Source organism: Chenopodium album, chromosome 19 (genome assembly GCF_948465745.1).
Source record: "Chenopodium album chromosome 19, dcCheAlbu1.1, whole genome shotgun sequence".
Taxonomy (NCBI): Eukaryota; Viridiplantae; Streptophyta; class Magnoliopsida; order Caryophyllales; family Amaranthaceae; genus Chenopodium; species Chenopodium album.
Genome location: NC_137852.1, coordinates 1,525,097 through 1,539,815, shown reverse-complemented (window position 1 = coordinate 1,539,815; position 14,719 = coordinate 1,525,097). Strand labels below are relative to the sequence as shown.

At 33.0% G+C, this 14,719-nt stretch overlaps 2 protein-coding genes across 2 annotated transcripts; one reads left to right on the top strand and one right to left on the bottom strand.

Annotated features, from left to right (window-relative positions):
* Positions 1–7,313: 7,313 nt before the first annotated feature.
* On the bottom strand, positions 7,314–7,646 carry LOC145596076 (uncharacterized). The gene has a single exon (XM_081652506.1). The coding sequence runs from the start codon at positions 7,644–7,646 to the stop codon at positions 7,314–7,316; it is 333 nt and encodes a 110-aa protein (XP_081508632.1).
* Positions 7,647–12,541: 4,895 nt separating this feature from the next.
* On the top strand, positions 12,542–14,719 carry LOC145594500 (peroxidase 4-like). Its single transcript, XM_081650808.1, has 4 exons — positions 12,542–12,742; positions 13,303–13,494; positions 13,597–13,768; positions 13,991–14,719. The coding sequence occupies exons 1-4, from the start codon at positions 12,542–12,544 to the stop codon at positions 14,383–14,385; spliced, it is 960 nt and encodes a 319-aa protein (XP_081506934.1). The 3' UTR covers positions 14,386–14,719.

The following is a 14,719-nucleotide window of genomic DNA, read 5'->3' as shown; positions in this document are numbered from 1 at the left end:
AGAAGAGACAAAGATTGTCAGTTCCTTTGAGGTACCGTAGGATCCTTTTCACTGCTATAAGATGTGATTCTTTAGGAATAGATTGAAACCTTGCACATAAGCCAACACTAAATGCTATATCAGGTCTACTAGCAGTTAAGTATAAAAGAGATCCAATCATACCTCTGTATCCAGTTTGATCTACACTAGTTCCTTGTAGATCTTCATCTAACCTTGTGCCTGTTCCCATAGGTGTATGGTAGGTCTTTGCTTGGTCAAGATTATATTTCTTCAGTAGTTCCTTGACATACTTTTGTTGGTGAATTGCAATACCTCTTTCTGTTTGTTTGATTTGTAGTCCAAGGAAGAAGTTGAGTTCCCCCATCATGCTCATCTCGAATTCACCACTCATTAGTTCAGCAAAGTACTTGCACAAGTTTTTGTTAGTTGCTCCAAAAATAATATCATCAACATATATTTGAACAACTAGTAAATCAGTTCCTTTAGATTTTAAAAACAAAGTTTTATCTACTTTTCCTATTTTAAAATCATTTTGAAGAAGGAACTTAGAGAGCCTTTCATACCAAGCTCTAGGAGCTTGTTTCAGCCCATAAAGAGCTTTATCAAGCTTAAAGACATGATTAGGAAATTGGGGATTTTCGAAACCAGGAGGTTGTTCTACGTACACCTCCTCTTCAAGAAAACCATTTAGGAAAGCACATTTAACATCCATTTGATACAGTTTGAAACCCATGAAAGAAGCAAAAGCAATTAATATTCTAATAGCTTCTAATCTAGCAACAGGAGCAAAAGTTTCTTCGAAATCAATACCTTCTTGCTGATTGTAGCCCTTCACAACAAGTCTGGCCTTGTTTCTCACAATTGTTCCATATTCATCCAGTTTGTTCCTGAATACCCACTTGAGCCCTATAACCTTTTTGTGTTCTGGTTTCTCTTCAAGATGCCAGGCCTTGTTCCTTTCAAACTCATTTAGTTCATCTTGCATGGCTATTATCCAGTCAGCATCCTTCAGAGCTTCGTCATGATTTCTTGGCTCAATTGTGGATAAGAAGGCTTGGAAGGCACAGAAGTTCCTCATCTGTGATCTGGTCTGAGTTCCTTTACCAATATCACTTATGATAAAATCTGTTGGGTGAGAGCCTTGATATTTGAATGGCTTTGTATGAAACTCTCTAGCAGGAACTCCAATTCGAGGCGCTTCTTCTTCGGTTTCTTCTGCATTTTCCTCGTTGCCGGATTCTTCATGATCTTGTTCCCCCGGGGTTTCTTGATCAGGAACTTCAGCATTTTCTTGATGTTCTTGCTCAGGTTCCTCTTCTACTTCCTTGGTTTGCTTGGAGGCTTCTTCCTCTTCTTTCCTGTCTCTAATCATTCCAATTTCATAATCATTAATGTCTTGTTCCTGTACATTCATAAACATATTAGATTCATCAAATATCACATGAATGCTTTCTTCTACACACAATGTATTTTTGTTGTAAACTCTGTAAGCCTTGCTATTTGATGCATAGCCAAGGAACACAGCTTCATCACTTCTTTCATCAAATTTTCCTATGTTCCTTTTCCCATTATTATGGACAAAACACCTGCATCCAAAAGCTCGAAAGTGAGAAATATTGGGTTTTCTGCCCTTAAACAATTCATAAGGAGTCTTATTGATGATTGGTCTCATCATAACTCTATTAATAATATAACAAGCAGTATTAATAGCTTCAGCCCAGAAGTTCCTTGGAAGACCACTTGCTATGAGCATAGTTCTTGCCATGTCTTCTAGAGTCCTGTTCTTCCTTTCAACAACTCCGTTCTGTTGAGGAGTTCTTGGAGCTGAAAAGTTATGATCCATGCCATTTTCTTTGCAAAAGTCATCGAATCTTGAATTCTCAAACTCTGTTCCATGATCTGATCGAATGTGGATAATTTGATTTCCACTTGACTTTTGAACTCTTTTGGAAAAGGACACAAATTCATCAAAAGTCTCGTCCTTGCTAGACAAGAAAATCACCCAGGTAAATCTAGAAAAATCATCAATAATAACTAAAACATATTTCTTTCCACTTCTACTTTGAACACGCATGGGGCCGCACAAATCCATATGGATTAGCTCCAATGGCTTTGTGGTGCTGACCATGTTTTTGCTTTTGAAGGAGGACCTGACTTGCTTGCCTCTCACACATGCATCACAGATATGTTGTATGAGGAACTTGACTGAGGGAAGCCCTATGACCAAGTTCCTTGCTCTAAGTTTATCCATGAGTGAGAAGCTAGCATGTCCAAAACGTCTATGCCATAATAAAGGATCATCATTAATGGCACTCAGGCAGGTGAGGTTGTTCCTTGGAACAGAATTCAGATCCACAATGTGTGTGTTCCCTTTTCTAGTTCCTTCAAGAACAACCCTTCCTGTTTTATCATTAATGATGTTGCATGAATCAGAGGTAAAACTTACAGAGTTTCCTTTATCACAAAATTGTGATATGCTCAGCAAATTGTGCATTAAACCCTCAACCAAAAGTACATTTTCTATTGAATGAGAACTGGACCTTCCTACTTTTCCTTTAGCAATTACTTCACCCTTCTTGTTGTCTCCAAAGGTCACAGTTCCTCCTGGATAGGCCTCTAGTGAGAGAAACTTTGATTTGTCTCCTGTCATATGCTTTGAACAACCACTGTCGAGGTACCACGTGTTGTTCCCCCTCACTAGGACCTGCAAAAGAACTCATTGGTTAGATTCAGGAACCCAGGTTTCCTTGGGTTCCTTGGACGTTGAAGCAATATCAGATTTCTTTACCCAGACTTGTCTAACATTCTTGTTAACAGACTGTTCCTTCTTGTTACAAGTAGCAACAAGATGGCCAGTTTTACCACAGAAGGTACATACTTTATAGCTGGGCAGGTCTACATATTTTTTCTTGTTCTTATGCTTTGAACGTATGAATCCTAGACCTCCAGTTCTTTTGGTTTGAGCATTCTCAATCCACTTAGGAATTCCAACATGACTGATGCATCTTTCTTTTCGAAGCTCAAGTTCCTTCTCCAATTTTGCCTTTTCAATTCTTAACTCATCAAGATCAAATTTTAATTTTTCAAAATCCTCATTAAATTTAGGCAAAGATTCAGAGGAGGAACTTGGAGATATTTCAGCATTAGCTAGTTTGTATTGAGTCAGTTCTACATTAATCATAATATTTTCAAACTTGAGTTTCTCATTCATTTCTTTTAAGAGAAGATTCTTGTCAAAAAGTTCAAAAAATCTGCTTTGCACATCAGTTCGTTGATTTTCAATCCACGTACTGTGTTCCTTGCAGACTTTGAGAGCTCTTTGACACTCACCTAGACGAATACTAGTGTGAGTCCATTCATCTTCCATTTCAAACACTAAATCAATGAGAGCATCTTTAGTATAAGTTTTAAGTACATTAGGATCAAGGAATACCTCTTTAGCAAGCTCATCATTGTAAGCCCTGTCATCACGTTTGGCCATCAAACACAGATGAGCTGATTCTTCTTCAGGTTGTTCCTCTTCATCCTCACTTTCAGAATCTCCCCATGCAGCTATCATAGCCTTCCTTATGTCTGTTTTGTTGAAAGGAGTTTTGTTGTAGTTGCTCTTAACTTGTTCCTTTGCCTTCCCTTTATCTTTCTCTGTTTCCCAAAGTGGACACTCACGAATGAAGTGTTCCAGTGATCCACATTTGTGACAACCAGAGTCAGCCTTTGAAGTAGAGGGTTTCTTGGTGAAGTTCCTTGACCTGTTGTTTCTGTTGAACATTCTTTTGAACCTTCTCACCAGCATAGCTGCCTCTTCTTCATCTACTTCAGATTCTTCTTGATCTCCAGCTTTGAGAGCCAAGCCTTTTCCTCGGTTTCCTTCACTGTTGCTTGTTCCCAGGTGCAACTCATGAGTCATGAGGGAACCAGCAAGTTGCTCAATGTTGAACTTTGTGAAGTCCTTTGTTTCTTGTAAGGTTGTTACCTTGGCTCTCCATCTCTCATCTTGAGGGAGGCTTCTTAGAACTTTTCTGACCTGCTCATCAATAAGGATTTGCTTTCCAAGAGAAACAAGCTCATTAATAATGTTAGTGAATCTAGTTAACATTTCCTGAATTGATTCTTTTGGTTGCATTTCAAACCGTTCATATTTTGACATAAGCAAGTCAATTTTAGAGCGTTTCACTTCGTTAGTTCCTTCATGAGTTACTTGAAGTAAATCCCAAATTTCTTTAGCATTTTTACAACCCATAACACGATTGTGTTCATGGGGTCCAAGACCACAATGAAGTAATTTAACAGCAAGTGCATTAATTTCCATTTTCTCAAAATCTTCCTTATCAAACTCAGACATAGGTTTAGGTACTACCTCATTTTCACTGTTGGTTTTGGTAATTTCAAAATCACCAACTTCGATAACTCTCCAAACCTGGTAGTTGTCAGCTTTGATAAAGATCTCCATCCTGTTCTTCCAATAGGTGTAGAATTTCCCATTGAACATAGGAGGACGCTGCGTGGAGTAACCTTCTTCCAGTTTCTCGTGATTGTTCATCTTGATTCCAGGAACTTAACTCGTCAGGGTTTCCTGATTTCTTCGAGGAACCTGCTCTGATACCAATTGTTGACTCGAATGAACAATACAAGAGGGGGGGTGAATTGTATTGTGGAGGAACTGGGGTAATTTTGCGTGGTTCTAAAAGAAACTCAAACAAAAACTTTAAAGTGCAAGAGAGATTTTACGTGGAAAACTTCTTGGCCCTAATCAAGAAGAAAAACCACGACCACAAGGGATTTTAAACTCAATTCTTAATAATAATAGGGCAAACAACCTATTACAAATTAAGACTCTAAACTCAAGTTCCTCTACGAACTTAAGTTCCCCCTCAACTGATCCCTCAATCAGTTGAGCTCTCAAATCTCTCTCTTTCTCCTTGCTTCACTCAAAGCTAGCAATCTACACACTCTAGAGTTTACCCAAACTCTTCCCAATACAACTCGAATTAAAACTCTAAGATGCTAAGTACAAAGACACTCAAGGACTTAAGTGGATTTTCACTCTTTTCGAAAAGCTTAGAAGATTGTAATGCTCAAGTGTACTCTTCAAAATAGAAAACTAATTCTATTTATACCAGAGGAAATCAGTTGAAAAACTCCCACGTCTGCCTTGACTTCCACTTCACCACAACTCCCATGAAACTAGGAAGTGCAGTTCGTGGAGGCTTGGGCAGCAAGCTGAAGGAAATGGTTTACTGCTTCCTTAAATATCTCAACCTCCTTGACCAAGTAAAAGAACCGTTAAAAGAGTTTCAAAGAAGATTTTACCAAGTCAGATTTTCCAAAACAATAGGATAAAGTTAAAACAGAAAATCTTTAAAATAAATAGAATAAAAGATAATTTTCCGAAAATAAAATAGAATCTTTTTTAAACAAGGAAAATAAAATCTTTATAAACTGAAATTCAATCCACTTAAAATCCTATCAATAATCAAAGTACTTAACATATATACAAGAAGCCTAAAATAAATATTAAAGATACAATAGACTCCTTGGAACTTAGTGAAGCTTCGACTCTGGAGCTTCAGTTCCTCACTCAAGGAACTTGGCTTCTGATTGTCTTCTATCCTTGTCCAAAGCTCTTCCTTTGACCTTGTTCCATGCTCCATTCTGACTCTAGAACTTCGTAGCATATAAACCTGTCAACACTTCAAAGCTAATAGACAAATGTTAAAGCCCTTATGGGTTTGCTTAGGTTCCTTGAGTCATCATCAAAACTTAAGATCAACAAAGTGGCATAAAATTCAAGAAAATATCCCTTAAATCATTCAACATTTCAACACTACTACACTAGTAATATAGTGGTGGTGAACTTGTGACTGCCACTTACTGGTAATAGTACTCCGTATTAAGAATAAGTCAAGGAATTCTTTTGAAAAGGAGGGGTAACGATTGTCGACTGGCGCAAGTCAAAAACTTTCCCACGAAAATGCTCACTCAGAAAGTCAGCAATTTATCACCCCGCGAAGAAAAAATAAATGTCCAGGTAATTAGGTAACGAAAGTATTTATTTTCCTTTAATTTTTTATTTTTAAGCAAAATTGAAGCCTATATATAGACCATTACACAACCATTATTATCCTTCCAAACCATTAAGCGATTGTTCGTCTCAAACTCCCAACATTTCTGCTCAATGCTGATAGCAAAAAACTCTTTTGCCCCCTTTTTCTTATTTCAATGGATCGGAGTAGAAGAGTTTTTGTTATCAGCATTGCGCGTGGTGTTGTTTTTTCGACTGGGCTGGGATTGGCATACATTTGGCTTCACTCTTGGTAAATCTCTCCTTTTCTTTTTTCAAAATATATATACTACTTTCATTTCTTATTATGGTGTACACAGTGTGTAATAGGGTAGTTTTTTCCCGACATTTTACACTATGATTATAATTTTAAACGTTAGGATTATAATTTTTCAAAAAGTGTTCTGTAAGGTTATTATTATCATGAATAAAATTTTAGTTGTTGACAATTTATATAAAGATTTGTAATTTCTTTTAGAATTAAATAATTCAGGTGCCACATAAGCAGGTTTAACAAATGAAATTTTCAAGTTTAAATTAATCAAATATAAAATATTATTTTTTGACTTTAAGAATTTTATCTAAATATATAACAATTGGGAGGAAATTCACGATTTATTTTAAAATTAAGAAAAATAATATACATCGAATAAAATCACAAATTTTGTTAACGATCATCTTGATTTATTAAGAAACATGTGATCATTAAATTTCTGGTCGATTCACTTTAATTAGATTATTATTTGTTTTTTTTTTTTTTTTTTTGTCTGAAATTATTAAATACGAAGTAGTAAAATAATCAAATACAAAAATATCTTTTCGTGAGATTTATATATGAAAAATCGTGCATCGCACGGGCTTTCATCTAGTTACTTCTAAGTGAGAATACAATGTAATGATATGATTAATTATAATCCAATTATTGATAAAAATATTTTTAGTCCATTTAAATATAGTTTTTAATTTCTTCCACCTTTTAACTCTTTTCTAACCCCCTTTTATATAGTTGTAGCATGTTGGTGTTTTTGTTCTTTGCCAGCGTCTTTATAGGTGAACAATGCTAGCGAGCTTTAACAATGAGATGCCGTTTACTCAGGGTTGAGAAGCATTGTAAGGAAGCCTTCATTAATCCTAGGAGCGCGCGCTCCTAACTCCTAAGTCCTCCTTCACATACTGCATATTTTAATTTGATCAGACAAAAAGGGTTAATAAAATTAAAACATGTATTGGTTGGTATCAAATAAATTCAGATCTAATCAAAGGATTCGTCGTCATCATCAGTGTTTTTAGGTTTTTCCAATTTAAACCGGCAAAAAGGGCAAACACATTTTTTATGAAGCCATCTAAGTACACAAGGCTCATGAAACACATGCTCGCAAGGCAACTTCACAAGCGACTTTGCTTTAATTTCAACATTACTATGAACATCAGTATTACTAGTAGCAGTATCATTATTATCGATCTTTAGACCTTCATCATCCTCTTTGTTGTCCATGATTTTCAATTTCAATAAACAAATACCACATGTATCCTCTCTTTTCAAAAACTCGCAATCATCATCGAAACTAACCTTTTCTAGCCCCATTATAATTGGTATCTCCTCCTCAAAAAAATCCTTGCCGGACCATGCCCTAAAAGATCAAGCTTATACTCGTAAATCTCAACCTGTCTTTGATCACAATCATTGCCACGTAATGCCATGACGATCAATTTACACCATACATCATCACTTAGATGTTTCAACTCATTATTCACCCCATCAACAGACATACAATTCTTATGTACTAAAAGATATTTAGCAATAATATTTCGACATGAAGGACAAAAAGGGTTGAAACTAAAACATGTATTGGTAGGTACATAACGCAAACTCACCAATTTTCGACTGTTTGTATGATAATATATTAAGCTTTCGTACACGTCGAAGACTAGCCTAACGTTGAGTTTCTTAGAGCAAGAAGACGAGTCGTCGTGTGGTTTATTAGGATTATCATGGCAACAAGGAATTACGACACCAAGAACATGGAGCAACTCATACTTTTTAGTTTCCATACTTAACTCCATTACAAACAAGTATGCACTAAATTTAATTTATGACAGTGTAGGATATCTTTAATTTTCTAATGAATAATTAAAGCTAGGGATTAGAGGCTTTATATAAAAATTAAAGTTAATTGGGGATATATTTTTGTGGGATATATTGAGGGTAGCAACAAAGATTTCATACACAATCACATAGGATTAGATTGCGTTGTACAAAAATAAAGTTCGATATCAACTATGATTTTCAAATTTGAGTGGAAATTAAATGATGATTTTACATATAGAGGATAAGAGGAAGTTATTGATAATATCATAATATACATAGTAAAATAAAATTAATTAATTTTATAACTTACCTAGCCTATTTTGAATTACGCTGAAAAGTAATTTAAATACATATAGGAAACCATAAAACCGGTTATACTGTGTAATATAACCTAGCTAATGTTTTCTTGTATTACTAGAAAACTAATACAAATAGGAAACTATTGGAAATTTGGAACGATTAAATAATAATAATAATAATAAAATTCTAATGTTTTCTATCCTATATCAGACATATAACAAACTAATCATATTTTAAGAAGTTTTAACAAGTGACCAAAAAGTCAAAATTCACCGTCAATTAGTCAAACCCTTGTAATTGGACTTATGGGCTTGCATTGTCTGAGACTCTGAGGAGGAGTCCTCTTTTATAAATTGGCTATTACGGCCCCTTTTTTACTTAGCGTTGAAAGTTTGCATTTCTTGGATTAGCAAGCATTTTTGCTAATTATTGAAGCTAAAGTATACTTAATACAAAGTCAGATCAAGAACTTCAACTTAATTATTACTCCAATAATCATAGTTAGAAATAAATAAACCTAGTGAGCTACGGAATTGATGCAAATAATATAAGTCATGGCATATGATAGCATGAATGTAATTTTCGCCAAATTATAACTCTTTTTTTTTTTTTTTGGATAATTGATATAAGCTCAATAGCATATTAACCAGGGTTTATAATATACATAAGTAAAGTTTTTTTTTAAAAAAACAAGGAAATCGAAATTATGCTTCTCTGGTTACACCCATTCTTAATTTCTTAGTTCTTTAACATGAAAAATTATACGCTGCTAGAATCTTTGGTTCGTTAGTTATATCAATTGATGCTTACATAATAAAGTGTTTTTTTTTTCGTTGTTGAGGGAATGCCTAAATTAATAAATATACTTCGTATTTTTTTTGACGGGAAAAGCTACCATTTTATTAAGAGCTCAAAGAGTCGAGCAGCAAAGCATTACAAACCTAAATAAATACTTGATCATGTAGACACTAGACAGTAGACATGCATGCCATGAAACATTATTTCTAAAGTTAGGTAACCAAAATTAATCAAATTCTAATATTACTTGCATTCCAAGAATGATATGGTAATATAAATCTCACACTACAAGTATTATTTAAAGTTTCTGATAGAATATACAGAGATATATTATGTCATAGGAATGATAGGATAAGATATATTTTGTGAATATTGTACAGTATATCTTTTGAGATTGTTTAACACGATTAAGACTTACGTTTGTAACCCTATATATAAATATCAATGAAAATCACTTCACCTTCAGGAGTTTCACATCAAAATGATCTAATGGTTACTTCTTATAAGTTATAAGTGTTTTTAATAGTATCATATTAAAGGTATTATTGTAATCTTGTTATATATGTAGATATACAAATGACAAACTATCAAGAGCCATTAGCTCAATTAATATTCAACATTATATTCGAATCATAGTGTAATTAATTATCTTTTTCTGTTACGAACTTACTGCTCCCTAAATAAGGTTCTCTTGGACATGCGAAAAGATGGACATCTTTAGAGATACATTGTACTAGCTAGGGAGTTGGTTCCCTATCAATATCATACATGCAATATCATATCGTTAGTGGTTTTTGATTTTTCATCATCATTAATTACTTTGACTAACCTTTTAGAAAATAACAATAGATACATATACATATAACAATAGATACATATACATATATACCCAACATGTTTCTTTGTTTTTGTTGTGAATTTAAATGTATTTTTTTTTTTTAACTGGGAATTTAAATGTTTCTTTAAGAATAAGTAGTAAAAGATACTCCGTTAGTACATATACTTGATCAATTTGGAAATTGATTAAAAACTTCTACTCCGTATGTAACAGATATTTTACGTAGAATATCTTTTAATATCTTAGAAATCTTTACATATCTTTTTAGCTCTACTTGAGAAGTTTACATTATCTTACAAGAAGTTCCTTTTGTTTGGTCATATAAAAGATCATGTTTTAAATCAAATAGAAATAGCCTCTAACGGAGTAAGATTCAATTTTCCTAATTACTCGAAAAACATCTTAAATTTACCCATTTGTTGGCATATGACCAAGGGATATTTTCTTAATTAAGTTCATTGCAAATAATTTAGGAAAAGGTTCACCAATTGCCGTCAATAATGCTAGCTTAGAAACAAAGTTATGCCAAATAAAAAGTAAATCATCTTAATCTTAATATAAATCTTGTCCAATGAATTGCTCACTACTGGCAACAAGGAAAGGGGTAAGAATAAAATTTAACTACTCAAATTTATTTAACAAGTCAAAAAGTTGCATTGTCTTTTTAGAGTGCATTATAATATCCACGTTTATCCAAATCCGGAAAATAAAAATCGTTTTTGATGCATTATGCATACATCTGAACATCTCCATTAGTTTCACCCAAAGATAAATAATATTATAGTCAATATCTTCATGATATTTCTAATATAATCGTTGTCTAGAAACATTTTTTTTTTTTTTTTTTGGGTGTTGAACTGTTGATTGGATTAAGTTTTTGAGTTAGGTGACTTGGAAATGACCAAACTTGTGAAAATTCGACAAACATGCATATAGGGGAAAAAAATCAATAGCTATAATTAATAGTCCTGATCATGCTAATAAGTCTTGCTTAAAACTAGCAATATAACAATTAAAATATAAAAAAACTTTGCGCTATCTAACATAAACATATCTTATATCATGTTTATAATATACGCACTCCATCTTATCTATGTAATATATATATTTTGAAGAATATGTTTTAATGTTTGGCTTGGACCAATTTGCACGGATCAATCAGTTAGAAAAGATGTACTAATAACAATTTCAGTTTTTAGAAGTAAAAAATAAATTGTGGAGGGAGTAAATAAAGACCAACACATCATGTAATTTAAATTGCATAACTAATGACATCAATCTCTTAGTAACATAATGTTCAATTCGCTGTTATTGAGGCTAAAAAAAATATCTAAAATAGAGTAGGTTTTTTAAGGCTATTAGACAATATATATGTATTTTAGATTGATTGTACTATCTAATTTATTAGTTCTAACATTGATTATTCGATTCCTTAATGTGTCAAAATACTTTGAACACGATTACGTCTCCTTTCAAATCTACACTTTCATAATTTGATTTATGCTATCGTTTCTTTAAAGTACTTGTCGTCTTGTCCTAGTATCATCTTATGTCAGCTGTACTAATTGCTTCAATTATGGTATTCAAAACACACATGATAGTAGCCATTAATATTTAAAATCATACAAAAACATCTATGAAAAATCTAAAAAAAAAATCCATATTCTTGAAATTAATTACTACATGCACGTTGAAAATTCTAACAATATTTTTGAGTGGTTAAAAATATATACTAGTATATGAATAAGATTAACAAGCTTTTGATTACTCAAATAAAAATCAAATTATGCAATTTTAATAATGGATAAGTGATACTAGAAAAGTTACAAATTATATATGCAATTTCAAAAGCACTTTTTTTTTTTTTTTTTTTTTTTTTTTTTTTTTTTTTTTTTGTAAAGACAACGTTAAAAAAAATTGTTAGAATAAAGCTGAACATGGCGACCAATAACTTGCTCACAACTAACACTAGAAAAATTGGCTAAAATGAAAGATGATAAAGCATGAAGCTCATGCAAAGAAATTTAACTAAGTCAAAAAAGTAACACATACATCCTGTTAAAGGTGAGCACTATGATCTCCGCGTATTATCAAATCTTAATTATATGGAGTTGTTGAGCATACTTTCATATCAACTAACAACGTAGCAAATTTACCATAAATTAATTAATCACCTTTATTATTTTTGTCAAATTCTTAATGATTTTTTTAATCTTAATTTATTATACCTTTGTGTGGAAACGTAGAAATTTAGTTCCATTTTAACTTTCTACAAGTCATGGAATTAGGTGCCTTGAAAGGGCCCCAACCTTGAGAGTGTTCGACCTAAAATCCTACATGCAAGAACTTAAGGACTACTATAAATAGCCTTGAATTGATGATCTTGTTCTCAACACACTCTTTCATATACATACTTGCTAGATAAGCATTGAGTTGCTTGATTAGTAACATACAAATGGCTTCTCCGTCTCCTCTTTTGCTAGTCTTGTTCGTCGTTCTTCCACTTTGTATCGGAAGATCTGATGCTAATTTATACTATAATTCTTGTCCACAACTATTCCTGACTATCAGAGGTGTGGTGCAATCTGCTATCAACAAAGAGCCTCGTATGGGTGCCTCGTTGCTCCGCCTTCACTTTCATGATTGTTTTGTCCATGTAATCAACTTATACCCTTCCTTGCAAATCATATGGTGCATAGTGCATATTCTAAATTAATGCTTCCAACTTTCATCTCGCATAGTTGCACTATTCCATCTTGCATGATATGTTAACATACTTCGTACATACCATTTTTATTTTATTTATATATTATTATTTTTAAAATTTTCATGTAGTGATTTATGGCACCTTGGCATTTTTCATAAGAAGTTAATCGTACGGGCAAAGTCATGGTCCTTATACTACGTACAAAAAATAAAGAAAATGTTACAATTCTATTTAGAATAATTCATGATTTGGGCCGGAACCAAAAATCCTAGTTGTTTTAGCCCGTGTATTATTATGGGCCGAGCTAATGATTGGGCCACTCTCCTAAAAGATGTTTGATAAATTGGGCTGAACTGGATAACATTTTTAGCCCAAACTCATATCTATTGGACCAACTTTTAATATACTGGACTGGATATTCTTTTTTTTTTTGTTTGGTTTTTATTTTTTTGGTTGTCAGTTTGTCACACATACAAGATGTATTAATATTTATGTTTTGTGATAAACAGGGTTGTGACGCATCAAATTTGCTAGATGATTCACCTTCTTTCAAGAGTGAAAAAGGTGCAGCTCCAAACCGAAACTCTGCTAGAGGATTTGAGGTCATTGATCAAATCAAATCAGCGGTCGAGAAAGTATGTCCTGGCGTAGTTTCTTGTGCTGATATTCTAGCGATTACTGCTAGAGATTCTGTTGCTATTGTAAGCATTCTAACTCGATCTTGCAAAATTTGAAAAAAAAGGGCTATAAATTGTCTTAATAATAATAAATTGATTATACGTTTATTTGATGAACTATTGTAGCTAGGAGGACCTAATTGGGATGTGAAGCTTGGTAGAAGAGATTCATTGACAGCCTATTTCGCCGAGGCCAACGCCACCAATACAATTCCTGCTGCAAATGCTAGCCTCAGTAATCTCATTTCTAGCTTCCAAAATCATGGACTTTCTACCAGGGACTTGGTTGCCTTGTACGGTATGCACAACATCGTACTCATATCTAATTTTCCGGTATTTATATGTTTTACTTAAACAAGACTTTAATCCAAAATCACCAATCTTATACATGTAATACTCCCCTGAGAATATTAGTAGAGAAATATTTGTTAAATGTAAATTTGTACTTATTTTACAAGTATGATTTTTATCTGACATAGTGTTTTTCTATTATGTTTTAAATCGACAAAAATAATAACAGGGGCCCACACAATTGGAGAAGCAAGGTGCACAAACTTTAGGCAACACATATACCAAGACAAGAACATTGATCCCTCATTTGCAAAATCAAACCAAGGAAAGTGCCCTAAAAATAATGGAAATGGAGACAATAACTTGGCACCCTTAGATGCTCAAAGTCCTAACAAATTTGACAACACTTATTTCAAGACCCTTCTTAATAGACAAGCAATTCTTCATTCAGATCAAGAGTTGTACAATGGAGGAGGTGCTACTGATACGCTTGTTCGAACTTATGCTTCGAATCCAAATGCATTCATCTCCGATTTTACTGCCTCTATTATTAAGATGGGTAACATCAATATTCTTACTGGTTCACAGGGACAGATTAGGAAGAACTGCAGAAGAGTGAACTAATTGTTTATCTAAAGGTTATTATTTGAATTATAAGTTTGAGTTTTAATTTGTGATGTATTTTTAGTTTTTTACTTCCCATAAGAATTGTGAGTTTTTTTTTTTTTTTAATTATTATGTATTTTTTTTTACATCGTTTGTATTGTGAGTTGTGAGACAGAGGGATTGTAAGTTTAGTGCTGCATTTATCATAAACATTAACAACTTTATATTTAAGAAACATATTATCTACAAGTTCTGCCTTAGTTAATTGGTTGTACTTTTTTTTTTTTTTAATTTTTAATTTTTTAATTTTTTTGAGTTAATATAAGTAAACTTTAAAAACATAAAGAGTAAG

What these genes read in the sequence shown, in the direction of transcription:
- LOC145596076 (XM_081652506.1), bottom strand. Translation starts at nt 7,646, where the DNA reads ATGGGGCTAGAAAAGGTTAGTTTCGATGATGATTGCGAGTTTTTGAAA.
- LOC145594500 (XM_081650808.1), top strand. Translation starts at nt 12,542, where the DNA reads ATGGCTTCTCCGTCTCCTCTTTTGCTAGTCTTGTTCGTCGTTCTTCCA. An exon ending in TTCATGATTGTTTTGTCCAT is followed by an intron (nt 12,743 to 13,302) that starts GTAATCAACTTA and finishes TGTGATAAACAG; the next exon opens with GGTTGTGACGCATCAAATTT. An exon ending in GGACTTGGTTGCCTTGTACG is followed by an intron (nt 13,769 to 13,990) that starts GTATGCACAACA and finishes AAATAATAACAG; the next exon opens with GGGCCCACACAATTGGAGAA.